This window comes from Paroedura picta, chromosome 12, assembly GCF_049243985.1.
Source record: "Paroedura picta isolate Pp20150507F chromosome 12, Ppicta_v3.0, whole genome shotgun sequence".
NCBI classification, from domain to species: Eukaryota; Metazoa; Chordata; class Lepidosauria; order Squamata; family Gekkonidae; genus Paroedura; species Paroedura picta.
In genome coordinates, this window is record NC_135380.1 from 45,224,484 (window position 1) to 45,245,048 (window position 20,565).

Below are 20,565 nucleotides of genomic sequence, written 5' to 3' on the forward strand. Positions count from 1 at the left end.
AAAACAATAAAAACAGAAAGGAGTGACACATTAATTATGTTCTAACATCCAAAGACCTAATACATTACAACCTGTACAGGTCTTCCTCAGAGGTCCATATTAAATATGCACCATTTTAGAAAGAAACAGATGAAGAAGGAAGAGTAAGTTTTTATACGCAGCTTTTCTCTACCTGAAGGAGTCTCAAAGTGGCTTCTAATCGCCTTCCCTTCCTCTCCCCACAACAGACACCCTGTGAGGGAGGTGAGGCTGAGAGAGCCCTGAGATTACTGAAGAGTTGGTTCTTAGATGCCACTTTTCTCTACCTGAAGGAGTCTCAAAGGGGCTTACATTTGCCTTCCCTCTCCTCTCCCCACAAGAGACACCCTGTGAGGGAGGTGGGACTGAGAGAGCCCTGATATCACTGCTGGGTCATGACAGCTTTTTCAGTGCTGTAGCAAGCCCAAGGTTACACAACTGGCTACATGTGGGGGAGCGGGGAATCAAACCCGGCTCGCCAAATTAGAAGTTCGCACTGCTAACCACTACATCAAGCTGGCTCTCATAAAATATACATATAAAATACATAAAATTGAAAAATGATACAAAAATTGAGCTCTGAATTTTGGAGGTGAGCTGGAATTCTGGCATCCTTAGAGCAAACTCCTACTCCTTTTTCGGAGAGAGGAATGGCCCTTGGGCCTTATGGCGCTTGGACGGGGGGGGAGGGTGCAATAAGGTTCTTTTATTTCTCTTGTGGGGACATGAAAGCCCCCCCTCCCCGCAGAGGCCCCCAGGGGTGACGGAGCCCCTTTCTAGGGCCGCCTGCCTCTAGGTGGCTCGTGCGCGGGGCCCCTGCCCTCCCCAGGCGCCGGATGCCCCCGGCCTGGATTTGGCGGCCCTGCCCGTGCCCCCGCCTTCCCACCCGCGGGCCCGCCTCCGTCCCCTCCCCGCCCGCCCGCCCGTCCGGCGCCTCCTCCGCGGCTGCCGGAGCTGCTCCTTCCTGCCCTCCTTCTTCGCGCCCGGCCGCTGTCCAGCACCGCCTCGCCTCGCCTCGCCTTCCGCGGCGCCCCCCGCCCCCGCCCCAGCCCCACCAGGCTGCCCGAACCGCAGGGCCTAGTGCGGGGCCCGAGGCGCCGGCGTCGCCTGAGTGCTCGCCCCGGGAGGAGCGCGTCGCCGGGCCCGGGGCCTCGCAGGTGGCCCTTGGGGCCTCGCAGGTGAGGGGCGCCCCATCTTTGGCGGGGGGAGGCGGCGGGGGGCGGGGCGGGTCAGGCGAGGGTCCCCTCGGGAAGGCGGGCGGGCGGGCTGAAAGGGCTTGGCAAAGCTGCTCGTGGCCTGGGGCAGAGGAGGGGGCCGCAGACCGGAGGGCTTTGGCAGCCTCCATGGATTGAGGTGTCAGATTGGGCGGGGGGGGGGGGGGCGAGTGTGCCGGTCACGCATTGGGGGTGGCTGCAAAGCAACTATTTGCGCTAGTCTAAAGGATTGGTTCTTTGCTCCCCCCCCCCCCCCGGCCATGTATGAAGCACATTTGGGGTGCTGATGGAGGAGGCCTCCCAGAGCGCCCTTTCGGGAGCCTGACGGGTGTTGGTGTCTGTGAAGAGAGGCCTTTCTCCCCCCTCCCCCAGCGTGGGGTGGAGGGAGGTGGGTGGGTGGGTGGAAGAGGGGGCTTGTGGTAAATTGGAAGGTGCTTTGTTATTTAATTAATGTTATCAGGCTCTGGAAGAGAGCAAACGTTATTCCGATCTTCAAAAAAGGGAGGAAGGATGACCCAGGAAACTACAGACCAGTGAGTCTGACCTCTGTTGTGGGGAAGATAATGGAGCAGATATTAAAGGGAGCGATCTGCAAACATCTGGAGGACAATTTGGTGATCCAAGGAAGTCAGCATGGATTTGTCTCCAACAGGTCCTGCCAGACCAACCAGGTTTCCTTTTCTGACCAAGTAACAGGTTTGCTGGATTGTGGAAATTCGGTTGATATCGTTTATTTGGATTTTAGAAAGCTTTTGATAAGGTTCCTCGTGATGTTCTGATAGATAAACTGAAGGACTGCAATCTGGATTTTCAGATACTTAAGTGGATAGGGAATTGGTTAGAGAACCGCACTCAAAGAGTTGTTGTCAATGGTGTTTCATCAGACTGAAGGGAGGTGAGTAGCGAGGTACCTCAGGGCTCAGGGCTCGGTCTGGTACTTTTTAACATATTTATTAATGATCTAGATGAAGGGGTGGAGGGACTACTCATCAAGTTTGCAGATGACACCAAATTGGGAGGACTGGCAAATACTCCAGAAGATAAAGACAGAGTTCAACGAGATCTGAACACAATGGAAAAATGGGCAAATGAAAACAAGATGCAATTTAATAAAGATAAGTGCAAAGTTCTACATCTGGGTCAGAAAAATGAAAAGCGTGCCTACTGGATGGGGGATACGCTTCTAGGTAACACTGTGTGTGAACGAGACCTTGGAGTACTTGTAGATTGTAAGCTAAACATGAGCAGGTAGTGTGATGCAGCGGTAAAAAAGGCGAATGCCATTTTGGGCTGTATCAACATCACATCAAAATCACAAGATGTCATAGTCTCATTGTATACTGCATTGGTCAGACCACACCTGGAGTACTGTGTGCAGTTCTGGAGGCTTCACTTCAAGAAGGACGTGGATAAAATTGAAAGGGTACAGAGGAGAGTGACAAGTATGATCTGGGGCCAAGGGACCAAGCCCTATGAAGATAGGTTGAGAGACTTGGGAATGTTCAGCCTGGAGAAAAGGAGGTTGAGAGGGGACATGATAGCCCTCTTTAAGTATTTGAAAGGTTGTCACTTGGAGTAGGGCAGGATGCTGTTTCCATTGGCTTCAGAGGAAAGGACGCGTAGTAATGGGTTTAAACTACAACGATATAGGCTAGATACCAGGAAAAAATTTTTCACAGTCAGAGTAGTTCAGCAGTGGAATAGGCTGCCTAAGGAGGTGGTGAGCTCCCCCTCACTGGCAGTCTTCAAGCAAAGGTTGGATACATACTTTTCTTGGATGCTTTAGGATGCTTTGGGCTGAACCTGCGTTGAGCAGGGTGTTGGACTAGATGGCCTGTGTGGCCCCTTCCAACTCTATGTTTGTATGATGCTTCATAACATTCATTCTCGCTTCACACTTCTGGATCCCATTTTGTACACAGTGGTCAGAGATTAAGTTTAAAGCATTCTCATTTTTTACATGCACATTGTGAGTGGGTGGGCAGGAAGGGATATGCCAGTGTTTGTCTCTTGTTGCCCTGCTTTGTATTCCCAGGGAATTGCTGATGTTTACTATGGTATGGTAGATGAATTTACTCCAAGCCAGGCTGGATTGTGGAGGTTTTTGGTTTGGGGGGGATCATTTAGGCATGAAATTGGGGTCACTGTTGTTGGGCAGGTAGTTGTGAGTTCCTGCATTGTGCAGGCGTTTGGACTGGATGACTCTGGAATTCCCTTCCAATGCTATGATTCTATGATTCTCATAAATAATTTGTGGTTGATGGTGTGAGGCCAGGAGTGGCAGTGGTAATTGTGGATTAAATATTAGGGAATTAGAGCTGCGATTTTAACCATGTTCTCCAGCGAGTATGTGCAAGGAAGAATGTAGGATAGTGATATGGTATGTTCTGAGGTTTGGAATAATACATAAGAGGATTGAGAACTAATCTTTGTGATGGCAGACTTAATTTTGGAGTCATACCAGAATATGACAGATTCCTGTGTGTTGCTATGTGGGTCTGAATCGAGAAAACAATGTTTGAGTCCAGAGGCACCCTGAAGATCAACATTTTATTCTCAATATAAACTTTTGTGAACATGCACATTTAGTGAAACAGAAGTCACCAACCATTACAGGGTGGGTGGGTTGTGTATTGACTTTAAATAGCACTTCCTGGGAACACTCAGGATATCTACTGGACTCAGTGATATGATGTAAAACATGGCATTTAGATAATGCTAGAAGGGCTGTGGTAAACTCTTAGAAGGACCAGGGCACCAAACTTATGGGCCGGTTGATTTCTGAGGTTGGGTTTTGATGGAGGTGTTTTTGGGTGAGCTGGAAGCTGTGGGATGACAGCATCCTCTTGCATGAGCTGTCAGCTGACATACACAAATAATCAAATGATGCACATCTTGTGCACAGGGCAGATATAAGAAAAGTAGCGTTACATGGCAGTGGCAGCAATGAGCTCCTCAATAAGCAGGATTCTATCTAGTCCATTTGTATCCTGCTCTGCTGCCAAGAAGCTTGTGGCGTCACATATGAGTCTTTCCTCCATGTTATCCTCACAACAGCCTTGTGAGATAACTTGCGGCAAGAGAGCAATGACCCAAGGCCCTTTAGTAAGCTTCCATGGTAGAATGGGAATTTAAGCCTGTCTTCTTGTTCCTTGTCGGACTCTCAGGGCGCTAGTGCACATCATGCCAAGCTTCACAAACAATGACAGATAATCAGCAAGCGTTTTGCAGTGGTTTTTCAAGCTTGGATTGTAGGTGATGATACCTTTCCAGACATAGCATTCAAGATTAGCTGTGCAAATAGACCAGTAAGCACTGCAAGGTTTTGTTGGTTCACCCTCTGTTTCCCCTCCAGGCATCTGTAAGAAATGGAGATGATGAAATTGGAGGATTTGGGCAGAAAGCAATGTGGGAATGATGCAGCAGCACCAGCTGTTAGGAAAAAAATGATGAGTAATGCTTTGTTCTTCTGTCAGAAAGGACAGTCTGCTGTTCAGCCTCAGATGTGCTGTGGTGGCAGCGGAAGAATGGCTCTGCCAGGATAACCATCTGGTCCTTCTCAGACTAGCTGGGGAAGGTTGCCAGAGAAGCATTTTGCTATCCATTGGAGAACCTGAAGGCTTGTGTCGCCTAGTTTCTATAAGCATCATAGACTTGCAGGGGATACAGACCTCTCCAGAGAGGAGTTCATATGTTTTGCCCAGAGTGCATTCAATCAGAAGTGGGATGGGCACATTTCTCCTCTAGAGCCTGTGTTGGGTTATTCCCCCCCCCCTCTTGATTATCGGTCTAACAGGTGCCCACAAGTTCAGGCTGAATGCCACTTTGCAGGTTGGGAAGAAGGATATTGTGACAGGAAATAGAGTTGGGGGTGTTCCTGGAAAAGGTTGTGTTTACCAGCAGACGCCAAACCCCCAAAATATGGAATGCTACTGGGTTGGCGGCTTACCCAGGAAACAATTTCTGATATCTAATTCTCACCGAAATGATAAATCCTGTTATGACCATTTTGTCCTCCCTCGTAGAATTCCCCTTTGTCTGGCTGAGCAGCTCCTTTTTCTTCTTTATTTGTGTCTGTCCATTTCGTTTGAATGTCTATTTTTAGTTGCTGACCAAGTGTAGGGAGCTGAGAGGAGACACTAAAAGCCTTCTTTTTGTCTTGGGTTGATAGTGGCACATGAAAGGCTGACGATAATTCAAAATAACAAATTAACTTTGCAAAGAAATGGTCAGGTCAGAATTCAGGTGTAGGACTTATGAGGTGAACAGACAGCAGGAGTGAGGAGATTTTGTATACAAATAAACAGGTTTTTAAAACTTGCGAAGAGAGATTTCTTGGTAGTCCTTACTTAATTACACAGCATAGACTTTTTTGTCTCACAGACATTTAAGTGAGCGAAGGCAGGAACATTCAAACAAGTTCCAGTTTCCTCATCCATGGGGTAGGGATCACCCCTGTCTTTTAGGAGTTATTTCCCTCAGACTTAGGTGAGTTGCCATATTGTTCCAAAGTAATAGAACAAAGTTTGAATACAGTGGCTCCTTTTAGACCAGCAAGGTTTAATTCTGAGTATAAACTTTTGGGTGCATGCCTACTTCTTCAGATTCACACAAAAACCTATACCCAGAATTAAACTTTGTTGGTCTTAAAGGTGCCCCTGGACTCAAACTTTGTTCCCTCAGACTTGTTAGGAATGGGCTAAGCTTCCTACTTCCCTGACTCAGGATCCTTCTGGATCCTCTCCCATTTTCTTTGCCTTCCTTCCCAGTCAGCTGTGTGTTCTTAACTGCCAACTGTGCTCCTAACTGTCTCTCACAGCTGAAGGCTTCCATTCGTCACAGTTCTCAGGGCGGGTTACAGCATTAAACATTTTCTGTTGATCGCATCCGTGTTTGGGCCGTACTCCATCAAGTACAGGCTCCCAAGACTGAGTATTTCTCTGTACAAAAGAAATTCTGTGCAGGTAGAAAATTAGAGAATAGTTGTGGAGTTTAATTGAATAATCTTCTTCCTGATTGTCTAGTTTTCAGCATGGAGGAGCTTTTTTTAATTCCATCTTATGATCCTAGCAGTACAGCATAAACACAGGATCATTGCTTCAATTAATTTTTGTTGCCATCGTCACAGCTGATTTATGGCAGCCTCGGTGGGTTTTCAAGGTATCGCCTCCCACCAGGTCACACCCCTCGTATTCCTTGATCTCGCATCCAAATACTAACCAGGGCCAAGCTTGCTTAGCTTCCAAGATATGACAAGATCAGACTAAGCTGGGCTATAGATCTTGCTTATTTATTTATAAAATGTATACTCTGGTTTCAAGGCTACCAAACCTGCTAACAGATTAAAAATACATTAAAAAAATTCCAGGCATTTTTAAACCAAGCAAAACCATCATCTGATGTTGTAGCAAACTGAGTCCACTGACCCTCTTTTATCTGCTTTTTGTGTTCTTGAGCCTCTTTAAATAAATGCAGAATGCTATGGGCAGTTAGTCAAATAGCTCTTGGGTCAGTCTGTAAAGTATTTTATTTGCATTGGCTTATTGGGTTGCTTTTAAGGTCATTATAGTTGTAAGGGGCTTTGAGTTTTTAGGAAACACAGTGCTGATGTTTTTCAGAAAAGTCTATGGCTTCCCTTCTACTGTGGGTCCAAGAATTGGACTCGCAGCCCCCCCCCCCCGCCCACTATGTTACAGCTGACATAATGCTGTTTTTCACCTTTTGGTGATCCAGTTCACCAGTGATATATGGGGATATGCCAGAAGTCTCAATTGTACTTCAAGTGAGAGAAGCAAGCCTTACTGCTGTTAGATTCACAGTCATATCCGGAGGAGTAGTATTCCTCTTTTAAAGTGAAGGTCTGGATTCCCTTTTCCACTATGAAATAGGTCCTTAGAGTCCACCTTTTGTCGGGTTAGGGCCTGTCCTTCATGATACAAAGTGCTGGTATAAACTGGCTACCATTTAAAATGTAAACTGGCATTGAGAGGCCAAAACTGAACAAGGTTTGGTCACAGATCTCTCTGCCATACGTGCCTTATGAACTAAACCTTTTGAACTATTATGATCTCAGTGCTGCGAGCAGACACTGATGGGCACACAAAGTGTGATTAAAAAAAAGAAATACCAAGCACAATTGTGCCTCCAATAAAGTTACTAGCCCACAGAAAATTCTGCCCACCTGCTTGTCCACACATGCAATTTTGTGGCCTAAAAGAATCAGTTTGGGGTTGGGTTTTGGGGGTTTCTTTTGTAAAGCTGGTTATGAGGTGACAGTTCTTTGTTGCCAAAGACTGGCTAGATGGAGTGGCCATGGGTAAGCATGCTCACAGAAAGTAATGCTGAAATTCTGTTTGGTACCAGTTTGTAGAATTGCACAATTTGCATGGCCCCCCCCCCTTCAATTTGCAGGTCCGTTTGATCTTTTGATTAGTAAGAGTTAGCTGTCACGTCAGTTTTTCTTTCTGTCTTGCCTTAAACATCTTGAGGCATGACTTGCGAGCAGGAAACCCTAGAAGCATACTAACTGTTCTTTGATTTGGTTACCTCTGTCCAGCATATGGCTCAGCTCAGGGTCAAATAGAGAGACTTAAAATTATGCATTTATGCACATGTACAAAGATATTGGACTTTCATCAGTTCCCACTGAACAGTAAAGATTTGTGCAAAGGAAATCCTAACTTGGAATACCTTGGATGGTGAGTGGAGTTACTGCAGATGCTCTGTGGAAGTTTGCAAGCACAGGGTTGCAAAACTAACTCCTCTGGCCTTTCTGCATGAATTGAGCCTTACATTTTCAGCATGTAGCTAAGGCCTACTCACTTTTGAATAAGAATCACTGTCACATGATCAGATTGTAAAGTTTTTATTTTTTGGATATGAATTCTTTTCCCCTCCCCAGGGTTCCCCTCCCCAGAGTACTCAGCCTTGAAAATAAGGACACACATTTTATATTTCTTGTCCCAATCTCCCCTAAGCATCTGAGAACTGAGTCCAAACCACACTGGGTATTATTCTGAGACTAGGGGCAAAACCCATTGCATTGAGGAATACAATGGCTGCTGGATTGGATGTATGCGGAAGAACTCTGCGGATGGCCCCTCCTTCCCCCCAGGACCTGGAAAAGCTGCAGGCTGGAGGCTTCTGGGCAGGGAACTCACTGGCAGGGGCAGCTCTCACACGGCAGGGATCTGCAGCCTCTGAGCCTCAGAGGGAAGTGGAAGGAGGAAGGGGTGGTCAGGGGTGGGGGACGGAAGGTGATTGGCTGCCTGCTGGACAGACAGGCAAGCTGGTTGGAGGAGGAGGCACTCAGGGGTGGGATAGCCGCCCTAAGCGCTGAGTGGCACTTAAGCCATGAGACCAGCTCCTCCTCCAAGCCCTTATAAGAAACATTAAGTGGAAAAGATGTGCATTACCGGAGAAGGTGATCACCTACAGATTCCCCAAAGCCAAATTCCATACGATCAGAAACCCTCCCATGTGGCTGATACCACTTAGTATTTGCAGAGTTCTTGCTCTGTAAATGAGAATTCACCCATTGCTTTAGGCAGATTCTCCCTGGGTGTGGAGTAATGCAGGCTGAGTTGCAGAAGCCTGGATTCTGAGCCTCTTTGAAAGACTATCTTCTACATTCCTGCCAAGGTAAGATCGCAGTTGCTCCTGTTAAATCTGAGCCAGGCTGAGTGTGAGATGAGGGGCTGTGACACGACATGAAACATTGGTGTAAGTTAGCACACTCCCCAAACCTAAATAATTCACGTTACAACATTTCAGTGGGGTTTCCCTAGAACAGTCTTTCTCTACCTTTTGACTGTTGAGAAACCCCTGAAACATTCTTCAGGCTTCGAGAAACTCTGGAAGTGAGGTCAGCAGGCCATGTCTCCCTGCCATGCCCCTGACCAGAACTGACATCACTTAGTCTAGAATGATAGAATTCCCTTCTTCTTGGAGGTTTCAGTTACTTTGCAGGAGGACAAAGGATCATCTGCTTTGGCGCCGTTTTTTAAAAAATATATATATAATTTTTTTTCAGAAAAGAAATAGACAAATAGAAAAGAATAAAAATTATGCATCACCATTTAGGAACTATTATTTTTTTTTAATATATATTTTTTCTTTTCTTAGAAATATAGACAAGAGACAGTATAAGTTGTTGATACTAAGAATGGTAAAATGTAGTCTTCATTTGTTACACTTACACCCTCTCCATTAAGTGCCTCCTTTTAGTTAAGCTTTGAGTTTAGGCTGGGAGGCACTGCGGAGATATATTTAATAATACAGATTCAGCTTACATAGGACATCTAAGACCCCACATTAACTACATAATGGTATGAACTTACAAAGAACAGTAAAATATGGTCTTCATTTGTTATACTTAAACCCACTCCATTAGATGTCTCCTTTTAGTTAAGCTTTAAGTTTAGGCTGGGAGGCACTGCGGAGATATATTTAATTATACAAATTCAGCTTACTTAGAAAGTTCTAAGACCCCACGTTAACTGCTTGACACAGTCTAAGAGCCATCCTGACAGCTATTTCCAGATTTAAATTAAATGCTTAACATTGAACATTTCTTGTAAAACAGTATGAGCTTTGGCCCTATAGCAATACACTAATAAAAAAGAAAAAAAATGCATAAATACAACAATACGACTGTACGATACAAATATGAAATAAACATCCAAGTGACCTTTAGAGAAATAATTTTAAAAGGAGGGAGGACTTCTTTATATGATATACAGTTTAATGCCCCTTAGTTAACATTTCGAATGAAAATGTTTTGCTTCCAGCGTTTGGATAAAAGCAGTTCAGCACTGAATAAACAGATTTTTGCATCTGAATCTTCTTCAAGAGGTCTTGTTTCTTTGCAGATCTGTTTTGATAAAAGCACATGTTATAATTTACGTGCCCAAATAGTTATCTTAGGAAGCCCGTTCTGTTTTTAAATCTGTGTACTGAGATCATTTTGGTTCATAGCTCCCAAAGGCAATATCAAACACCACTGAATTTTTAAAACATCCTCTCTTAATAAATTGTCAGGCTTTGTTCTATTTCTTTGGGTGTCTGACTGCTTCTGCTATTTTAATCACTGTTGCTTGTTATATGCTGGAAGGGAAAGGAGCATGTGAAGGGTGGGCGCTACTCAAACAAGAGCTATTGCATGCTCAATCAATGACTATCCCAGAAAGACGAAAACACTGCAGGAGCTCTAAGAAGCCTATTTGGATGAACAGAGGAACTAAGAAAGAAAAGGGAAATGGAAGGAAATGGAGGGAAGGACAGAGCTCTAAAGAAGAGTACCTACAGGTTACTAGGCACTGTAGATCAAACATCAAAAAGGCCTAAGCTGAGAGTAAGCTAAGATTGGCCAGGGAAGCCCATTGTAACAAGAAAAGATTTTTCAGTTATGTGAGGAGCAAACGTAAAGTAAAGGAGGCAATAGGCCCACTGTTGGGTGCGGATGGACAAACTCTAACGGAAGATGCAGAGAAAGCAGAAAGGCTTAGTGCCTATTTTACATCTGTTTTTTCCCCACGTCAAAGGATTTAGGCACATCTAGAGATGACAGTAGCCAAAGGATAGTGTCTGGGTGGATGGTTAACATGGATAGAGAGGTTGTTGAGAGGCATTTAGCTGCACTGGATGAGTTCAAATCCCCTGGGCCGGATGAAATGCACCCGAGAGTGCTCAAAGAACTTTCCAGAGAACTTGCACAGCCCTTGTCCATCATCTTCGGGACCTCTTTAAGGACTGGAGATGTCCCGGAGGACTGGAAGAGAGCAAACGTTATTCTGATCTTCAAAAAAGGGAGGAAGGATGACCCGGGAAACTACAGACCAGTGAGTCTGACCTCTGTTGTGGGGAAGATAATGGAGCAGATATTAAAGGGAGCAATCTGCAAACATCTGGAGGACAATTTGGTGATCCAAGGAATCAGCATGGATTTGTCTCCAACAGGTCTTGCCAGACCAACCTGGTTTCCTTTTTTGACCAAGTAACAGGTTTGCTGGATTGTGTCAGACGTTGCAAGAACTCACAACCAAGTTCTTAGAAATAGAAAGTTTTATTGAGAAGCACTTCATACATCTAGACTAGCGAAGTCAAATCTGCCTGAGGGCCGATTTGCTTCTTCTTATCAACACAATTCTCCCGCCCAAAACTTGAAAGTTCCCAAGGGAGGGGAGAGTGAAAGAGGAGACACATGCAATTAAAAACAGTGTTACTTTCACATGGCCTTGGCTGTCTTCAGACTCAGATAAGATGGTATTTGCAGTAGAACCAGACCCAGCCGAGAGGCCCCACGGAAAAGCACATTCAGAGATAACGGTTACAATAACATACACTTTCTACTAGTTAGCATGATATAGGACCTGGAGCTCCCAGGCACCAAGCAATAAAACTGTCATGGAAGAACTCAGGCTAATTTATGACAGGGTTTTCTAACAATCCTGACATCCTTCCGCCCCAAAATAGACTTCCCCCACTAGACCGCATCCACCGGCCGTGGACACGCTGGGAAGGCACGGTGGAATGCTCTGAGAAGGCGGGGGGCTTTCACATTCCCCGCATCAACCCACTCCCTTTCCCCTGACGGGAAATCTTTCCAATCCACCAAGTACTGGAGTCAGCCCTTGTGCACACGAGAGTCCAGGATCTGGTTGACTTCGTAGTGGGTGTCCTTGTCAATAAAGACAGGCACAGGCGTTGAGAGCGGAGGGTGCCACACATCCGGCAAAGGGGCTCGCCGCAGCAGGCTGGAATGAAAAACCGGATGCACATTCCTGTAAGTCTTTGGCAAACCCAATTCGACAGTCACATCATTGATCAACTTTACAATGGGAAAGGGTCCCACAAATTTAGGACCCAACTTTTTTGATTGTTGTTGACACCGCAGGTTTTTTGTGGACAGGTAGGCGAGGTCTCCCACTTTCCAGGCTGGTGCAGGCGCACGTTTCTTGTCTGCGTGGGACTTATACGCTTGTTTAGCCTCCTCAAGGCTAGAGACAATGTCTGGCCAACCTGCACTAATATTTTTTGCCCATTTAGTGACCTCAGGAGCCTCAGTAGAAACCAACTCCCAGGTGGGTGCAGCAATCAGGTCAGTCCCGTACACCACCTTAAAGGGAGATACTCCAGTGGATGCATGCACCCCGTTGTTGTAGGGTAGGCAAACTCAGCAAGGGGCAGGAGGGCGACCCAATCATTCTGTTGGTGCTTAATGAAACAACGTAGGTACTGTTCAAGAATTTGGTTCACCCTTTCCGTTTGCCCATTGGACTCAGGGTGGTAGCCAGATGTCAGGGCTTGTTCCACCCCTAGCAACTTCAAAAGCTCCCGCCAGAACTTGGCAACGAACTGAGGGCCCCGATCTGTGAGCAATCTCCTAGGAATTCCATGTAGCCGGATTATGTGAGTCACAAACATCGAGGCCAGTTTGGCCGCCGAGTGCAGCCCCACACAGGGGATGAAGTGGGCTTGCTTTGAAAATGCATCCACTACCACCCAAACCACAGTCTTGCCCTGGCTGGGGGGCAGGTCCGTGATAAAATCCATGGTAACATCGGACCAGGGACGAGAGGGGGTGGGCAGGGGCTGCAGCAACCCTCGCTTCTTTCCTCCTGGGGGTTTGGAAACAAGGCATGTAGGGCAGCCCTGCACATTCTTCTCCACATCCCCCCTCAACGTTGGCCACCAGTAATGTCTTCTGACCAGGTGCAGAGTTTTTACAAAGCCAAAATGCCCTGCTGTTTTTGCATCGTGGCACAATTTCAAAACGTCTCCGCGCGTCGCCGCTGGGACGTAGAGGCGCTTGCCTTTGAAAAACAAGCCCCCCTTGTCGACGAGGGCGGGGCGGAGGGAAACGAATTCAGAGTCTTGTAGCACCTCCTTCTGAACCCACCCACCGGGAACCAGGCTTCCCTTTTTTGATTGACTGCGCGTCACGGCTGCCATCCCCAACTGGGCGGGTGTGAACACCGTGTCCACCAATGGGTCGCGTTTGCTGTTGTACTGGGGCAAGCGAGAAAGGGCGTCCGCTAAAAAGTTAATTTTGCCTGGCAGATGCTTAAGAGAAAAGTTGAACCGAGAGAAGAACTCCGCCCACCGCATTTGTTTGGCTGACAAGGAGCGAGGCTGCTTGAGCGCTTGGAGATTTTTATGGTCCGTCCAAACTACGAACGGGACGGCAGACCCTTCCAGCCAATGCCTCCAAGTGGCAAGAGCTAACTTTACTGCAGCTGCCTCTTTTTCCCATATTGCCCAGTTGTGTTCTGCCCCAGAAAACTTTTTTGACAGATAGGCTAGGGGGTGCAGCTTCCCATCTTCTCCCTCTTGCAGGATTACGGCCCCCATTGCCACATCCGAAGAATCTACTTGCACCGTGAATTGTTTGGATGGGTCAGCATGTGCCAACACTGGTTCAGACGTAAAAAGGAGTTTCAAGCTCTCAAAAGCCTCCTGGCAAAGGGGGGTCCACTGGAGTGGAGCGCCCGGTCGATTTGCCGCCTTCCCCCCCTCTTTCGTTTTCAACAAGTCAGTCAGAGGCAATGCCACCTTGGCAAAACTGGGGATAAACGTTCTATAAAAGTTTGCGAAGCCCAAGAAACTTTGAAGTTGCCTCCTAGTCTTGGGAGCTTCCCAGGCCAACAAGTCCCGCACTTTGCCCGGGTCCATTTCAATTCCAGCTTTGGACACCCGGAATCCAAGAAACTCCACCGCCTCCCGGTGGAACTCACATTTTGAAAGTTTGGCAAACAGATGGTGCTTCCGCAGCCGGCTGAGCACCTCCCGGACTAATTTTGTGTGTTTGTCCAGGTTGTCAGAATACACCAAAATATCATCTATGTAGACCAGCACCCCCTGATACAACAAATCATGCATAATTTCATTTATCATGTTCATGAACACGCCCGGAGCGCCGGCGAGGCCGAACGGCATGACGGTGTATTCAAATTGGCCCAAGGGGGTGTTGAATGCCGTCAGGTACTCATGCCCCTTCTTTATGCGGACCCTGTAGTACGCTTCCCTCAAGTCCAATTTTGTAAAAATTCGGGCCCTCCCCAAATGTTCCAACAAATCCTTAATCAATGGCAATGGGTAGGCATTGCAGGTGGAAATAGCATTCAGCCGCCTGTAATCTGTGCAGAGGCGCAGGGACCCATCCTTCTTTTTCACGAAGAGGACTGGGGCAGCCAGGGGGGAAGTGGCCGGTCTGATGAAACCCCTGGCTAAATTCTTGTCCAGGAACTCCCTGAGCTCCTTCATTTCCCTAGGACTCATAGAGTACAATTTGGCTTTAGGAAGTGGCTCTCCCTTCTTCAGCTCAATTGCACAGTCTGTCTTGCGATGGGGAGGCAACTGATTGCATTCAATCTCCGCAAACACATCCTCAAACTCTCGATACTCCCGTGGGAGGGCGAGTGCCCCTGCCTCCGCCACCACGGCCATGGTTTGGCAGCCCTGAGCGGGTAGGGGTCGCACATGCTGCTTGCAACCCAGGGACGAAAACTTCACTGTCCCCTTCTTCCACTTCACTGTGGGGTCATGTTCACGCAACCAGTCCAGCCCCAACACACACGGGAATGCGGAGTGAGGTGCCACCAGGGGTTGGATTTGCTCCCAGTGTTTATCAATGTCCAAGTCCATCGGGAGCGTTTTCACTGTGGCCTCCCCCCCTGGGGCACATTTCCCATCCAACTGAGTGATGGGTAGGGGCTCCCCCAGAGGCACCTTCCCCACCCCCAAAGTCTCGGCCAGTGCTGGGCTTACTAGGGTTTTGGTACAGCCCGAGTCCACTATGCAACGTACCCCCAATTTTTTCCCAGAGCTGGGTTCAGTGAGAGTGGTGGGCAAGAGAACCAGGGGAAAGTCACTCACCGCGCGTTTGCCCCTGCCGGAGACCTGCTGGCGGGGCGCCTTTACAGCAGGTCGTCGTCGTTTCCCGACTGCTCTCCAGACTGTATTTCCTCCTCTTGGCTGCTGCCATCAGATTCCTCCACCACAGTCGCTGCTCCAGCCGGAGCAAGCAGGGACTTAGCGGTCTTCTTTGGGGCCATTTTCTTGGTTGTCGTGGCTTTGGCTGGTGCTCCGCCCGACGGTTTGGCGCTCACTGAACCTCCTGCCCCGGTTTTTGCTGGGCACTGGGCGAGGAAATGGTCCGCCTGGCCGCAGCCCAAACATAAACCTTTTTCCATGCGCCGTGTGCGCTCGCTGGGATCCAGTTTAGCTTTGGGCTTGGGTTTCTTAGGGGTAGAGGTCTTTCCCCCCATTTTTTCTGCGATTCCTTTGTATTCAACAGCCCGTTCCAGACGGCTTTCCATCTCTCCCGCCAGCTGCACCCATCCCAACACGGGCAACGGGTCGTCCAGGAGGAGGCACTTGCTGGACAGGTCTCCGGAGAGGCCCCCCACGAAGGCATGCACCCTTTGGGGTTCCGTCCAATCCGGAACCGCCGATGATAATTTCTTGAATTCTCGAGCATACTCGGCCACAGTCATTGTCCCTTGCTTAAGAACCTTGAGTTTCTTCTCCGCTGTCTCCTTCTCAAAGGGCTCCACGTACATCAAGCGCATGGTTCTCAGGAAGTGATTGTAGTTACGAACTGCTCTCGGGTTGTAACGGTAGAGATCCATGAACCACTTCGCCGCCTCCCCCTCCAGGCACTCTCCCACGAAACGAATGCGCTCGGCATCATCATGGAAAGTGAATCCCATGTCCATCATGTAGGCTTGGAGGTGAACCAGGAACGAAGGAAAAGCTGACGAGTCACCCGAGAAACGGGCCTTAAACTTTTGGTGCTCCGCATTTCAACTCCCCTCAGATGAGGGGGCAGACGGCCCGGACCCCAATCCATTGGAGCCCGCGCTCCACGGGGTCGTGGGCGCACTCCGCGACCAACTCCTGCCGCTGCTCCCGCCACCGCCGCCGCTCTGGCCTCCACCGCCGCTCTGGCCACCGCCACTGCTTCAGCCGCCCGTGCCACTCCAGCCGCCGCCGCCGCTGCTCCATCAGCCGCCGCCGCTCCATCGGCAGCCGCTGCTGCAGCTGCAATTTGTAATCCACCGGCTCTGGCTCCATCAGCCGGTACCTGGGCCACGACCTGACCCCGCACCCGGGGTCCCGCTCCTCTCCCGGCATCAGCCACTCCGAGGTCGTCTTCTTCTTCCTCCTCACTCCCCGATTGCGCTGCCGCTTTCGCCGCCGCCAGGGCTGCAGCTTCGGCTTCGGCCGCGGCATCCATCGCCGCCACCTTGTGCTCCCTCAGGGTTGGAAGGTCCCCCAGCCGCTGGCCGCCGGGCTCGCGGAAGTCCGCCTGCAACTCTCGCAGCAAGCGCCTTGCCTCACGCTGCGACTCAGGAGCCAACTCCCCCGACACCGTCTGCAGCCAGTTGGTCACCCTGCCGATTCTCTGCTGCAACTCCTGCACCTCGAGGGTGGTCGCCATTCCTCGACTTGAAACCCCCACAGGCAGTTGCTCAGGCCACAGCTCATCACCTGTCAGGTGGTCGTACTTTGACAGACGCCTGCGTTCAGTGATGTGCTTTTCCAGGAACTCCGCGTGGCCCGGAGTCGCATCTCCCAGGGCTCTGGCCATGCCCGAGCTAAACGAGCCTGCGCCGGCCACTTCGCCCTGAGAGTAGTCCCAATCCAGACCCTCTTCCTGCTCAGTATAGATATTGCCTTCGTCCTGCATGTTGGCAGGCGAAAGGTGTTGTGAGATTTGACTTAATGTCAGACGTTGCAAGAACTCACAACCAAGTTCTTAGAAATAGAAAGTTTTATTGAGAAGCACTTCATACATCTAGACTAGCGAAGTCAAATCTGCCTGAGGGCCGATTTGCTTCTTCTTATCAACACAATTCTCCCGCCCAAAACTTGAAAGTTCCCAAGGGAGGGGAGAGTGAAAGAGGAGACACATGCAATTAAAAACAGTGTTACTTTCACATGGCCTTGGCTGTCTTCAGACTCAGATAAGATGGTATTTGCAGTAGAACCAGACCCAGCCGAGAGGCCCCACGGAAAAGCACATTCAGAGATAACGGTTACAATAACATACACTTTCTACTAGTTAGCATGATATAGGACCTGGAGCTCCCAGGCACCAAGCAATAAAACTGTCATGGAAGAACTCAGGCTAATTTATGACAGGGTTTTCTAACAATCCTGACAGATTGTGGAAATTCGGTTGATGTCATTTACTTGGATTTTAGTAAAGCTTTTGACAAGGTTCCCCATGATGTTCTGATGGATAAGTTGAAGGACTGCAATCTAGATTTTCAGATAGTCAGGTGGATAGGGCATTGGTTAGAGAACCGCACTCAAAGAGTTGTTGTCAATGGTGTTTCATCAGACTGGAGAGAGGTGAGTAGCGGGGTACCTCAGGGCTCGGTGCTCGGCCCGGTACTTTTTAACGTATTTATTAATGATCTAGATGAGGGGGTGGAGGGACTACTCATCAAGTTTGCAGATGACACCAAATTGGGAGGACTGGCAAATACTCCGGAAGATAGAGACAGAGTTCAACAAGATCTGAACACAATGGAAAAATGGGCAAATGAGAACATGATGCAATTTAATAAAGATAAGTGTAAAGTTCTGCATCTGGGTCAGAAAAATGAAAAGCATGCCTACTGGATGGGGGATACGCTTCTAGGTAACACTGTGTGTGAACGAGACCTTGGGGTACTTGTGGATTGTAAACTAAACATGAGCAGGCAGTGTGATGCAGCAGTAAAAAAGGCGAATGCCATTTTGGGCTGTATCAACAAGGGGCATCACATCAAAATCACAAGATGTCATAGTCCCATTGTATACGGCACTGGTCAGACCACACCTGGAGTACTCTGTGCAGTTCTGGAGGCCTCACTTCAAGAAGGACGTAGATAAAATTGAAAGGGTACAGAGGAGAGCGACGAAGATGATCTGGGGCCAAGGGACCAAGCCCTATGAAGATAGGTTGAGGAACTTGGGAATGTTCAGCCTGGAGAAAAGGAGGTTGAGAGGGGACATGATAGCCCTCTTTAAGTATTTCAAAGGTTGTCACTTGGAGGAGGGCAGGATGCTGTTTCTGTTGGCTGCAGAGGAGAGGACACGCAGTAATGGGTTTAATCTTCAAGTACAACGATATAGGCTAGATATCAGGAAAAAAAATTTCACAGTCAGAGTAGTTCAGCAGTGGAATGGGCTCCCCCTCACTGGCAGGTGGTGAGCTCCCCCTCACTGGCAGTCTTCAAGCAAAGGTTCGATGCTTTAGGATGGTTAGGGCTGATCCTGCGTTGAGCAGGGGGTTGGACTAGATGGCCTGTATGGCCCCTTCCAACTCTATGATTCTATGTTATATCTTTTGTTTGCTTGTTTTCAACGCTTAGCATAAAAAGTAAATTTCTTGAAAGTAGCTGGTTGAAAAGTGGCGTTAAAAAAGTGGGGCCCTGCAGTAAAATGTGATGGACTGTTCTGACCTTTTCCCATATTTTCCCCCTAGTGTCACCCCCACATGGCAGGTTCCACGTGGAACTGAATTTCCTAGCTTTGTGGCGCTAAGAGGCATTTGAAATATCTGGCCATGCATTTGGGACTGCGTTTCTATTTAAGAATGGCATACATTTGAACAGGCAAAACCAGGAATTTAAACTAGAAAACTCTTATGCTCCAAGCCAGCAAAACCTGCCTATAAAACAGCAAGCCAGGTTAGTTTTGTTTGCTCACTCTTCTTTTAGGCACACACTGACCGAGCTAGACTTGAAATTAAACCAATTTCTTCTGCCATCTTTCTCTCCACATAGGTGTGCTCAGGATGGTTGACCCAAGAGACATTTGTCCTCACCTGGATTCCATAGGTGAGGTCACCAAGGAAGACCTGCTCCTCAAGTCAAAGGTAAATAAAGATTTGCAATGAGAGAGCCCCTTTCTCTGTTATAAGTCTTCACTGAACGGAGAGATACTCCAGCCCACTTCTTCTTTAGCCTGTCCCAGACTAGCCCAATTGCAGCAGATTTTGGATGCTAAGCAGGATTGGTCCTGGTTGGGGCTTGGATGAGAGAACACCAAGGGAGACCATGATCATAATGCAGAAGCAAATCACCTCTTGCCTTAAAAATCCTCTGGAGTCACCATAAGTATATTTTCCACTGCCACCACCACACACTTGCTGTTCATTGGGCCACCTGCATTCTGGCTGCTGCTTCATGGGAGAAACATGGAAGAAGATCCCCCTCCCCCACCCCACCCCCGGCATGGGTAAGAGACAGCTTGGTGTAGTGGTCAGGAGCGTGAACTTCTAATCTGGTGAGCTGGGATTGATTCCACGCTCCCCCACATGCAGCCAGCTGGGTGACCTTGGGCTCACCACAGCACTGATAAAGCTGTTCTGACCAAGTATTGATATCAGGGCTCTCTCAGCCTCACCCACCTCACAGGGTGTCTGTTGTGGGGAGGGGAAAGGGAAGGTGAATGTAAGCCGCTTTGAGACTCCTTCGGGTAGAGAAAAGCAGCATATAAGAACCAACAATTCTTTAGTAATATCAGGGCTATCTCAGCCTCACCTCCCTCATAGGGTGTCTGTTGTGGGGAGAGGAAAGGAAAGGCATCTAAGAATCCACTCTGTAAGCCACTTTGACCTTTTATGCACGGTGGCATCTACCCCGCGCTGCTGCCGTCCTGTTGCGGCAGGCCATGATGCCCCGCTGTTCCCCATGTATGCATGGGGCCCCTGGTGTAGCACACATGCACGCACTTTATGCCGGCCCAAGGATGATTGCCAGCCGAGATAAGCGAAGCGGCAGGGGGGGGAGGTGAGGAGGGGCTGGGGGAATTGGGGGGGCAGGCCCCCTCCACACGCACTGATGGGGGCAGGGGGTCGCTCCTGCCAGCTCCGTGGCTCCACGGAGCTCGCAGGGGCGAGCGGTGTCCCTGAAGAGACACCACAAGTTGGGGCTGGGCGGGCTGAAAGACCCAGTGCTGGCGATTATGCACAGTGCAGGCCCGCCTCAGCCCCGGCATACCCAGGAAGCTGTGGAAGTTCCCGCGTTTGCTTAACGAGGGCCTTTCGTAGCCCTGGGCCGGGATGCACCCATGCTGGCAGTGGCGGTGTCGAGCATTATTGGGGATTTTCCCCAAAGTGCTGCCACCGCCAGCACTGGCATTATGGCCCGTGCGTAATGGGCCTTTGACAATCCTTTTGATAGAGAAAAGCATGATATAAGATGCTGTGGAAGCTGCCAGTGCAAATCTTGTCTTTAGCTAGCCACTTTCTTCCCATGTGCAATATGTCGATGGAACTTCTGGCCTACCTTACAGGGCTTTTGTGAAGATTCCTAGGATAACATGAAGCACTTTG

At 48.7% G+C, this 20,565-nt stretch overlaps 1 protein-coding gene across 7 annotated transcripts in view; it reads left to right on the top strand.

Moving 5' to 3' along the window:
• The first annotated feature begins 925 nt into the window (after nucleotides 1-925).
• USP20 (ubiquitin specific peptidase 20) overlaps nucleotides 926-20,565 on the top strand; it is a 63,589-nt gene continuing 43,949 nt past the window's right edge. For 6 of the 7 annotated variants that reach the window (XM_077304868.1, XM_077304870.1, XM_077304865.1 and 3 more), the window contains exons 1-3: nucleotides 926-1,196; nucleotides 18,712-18,916; nucleotides 19,013-19,104. In XM_077304868.1, the coding sequence (XP_077160983.1) occupies nucleotides 19,024-19,104 (81 nt within the window). In that variant the 5' untranslated portion in view covers nucleotides 926-1,196; nucleotides 18,712-18,916; nucleotides 19,013-19,023. The remainder of the gene's footprint in view (nucleotides 1,197-18,711; nucleotides 18,917-19,012; nucleotides 19,105-20,565) is intronic. The other variant, XM_077304866.1, reaches the window with a different exon arrangement.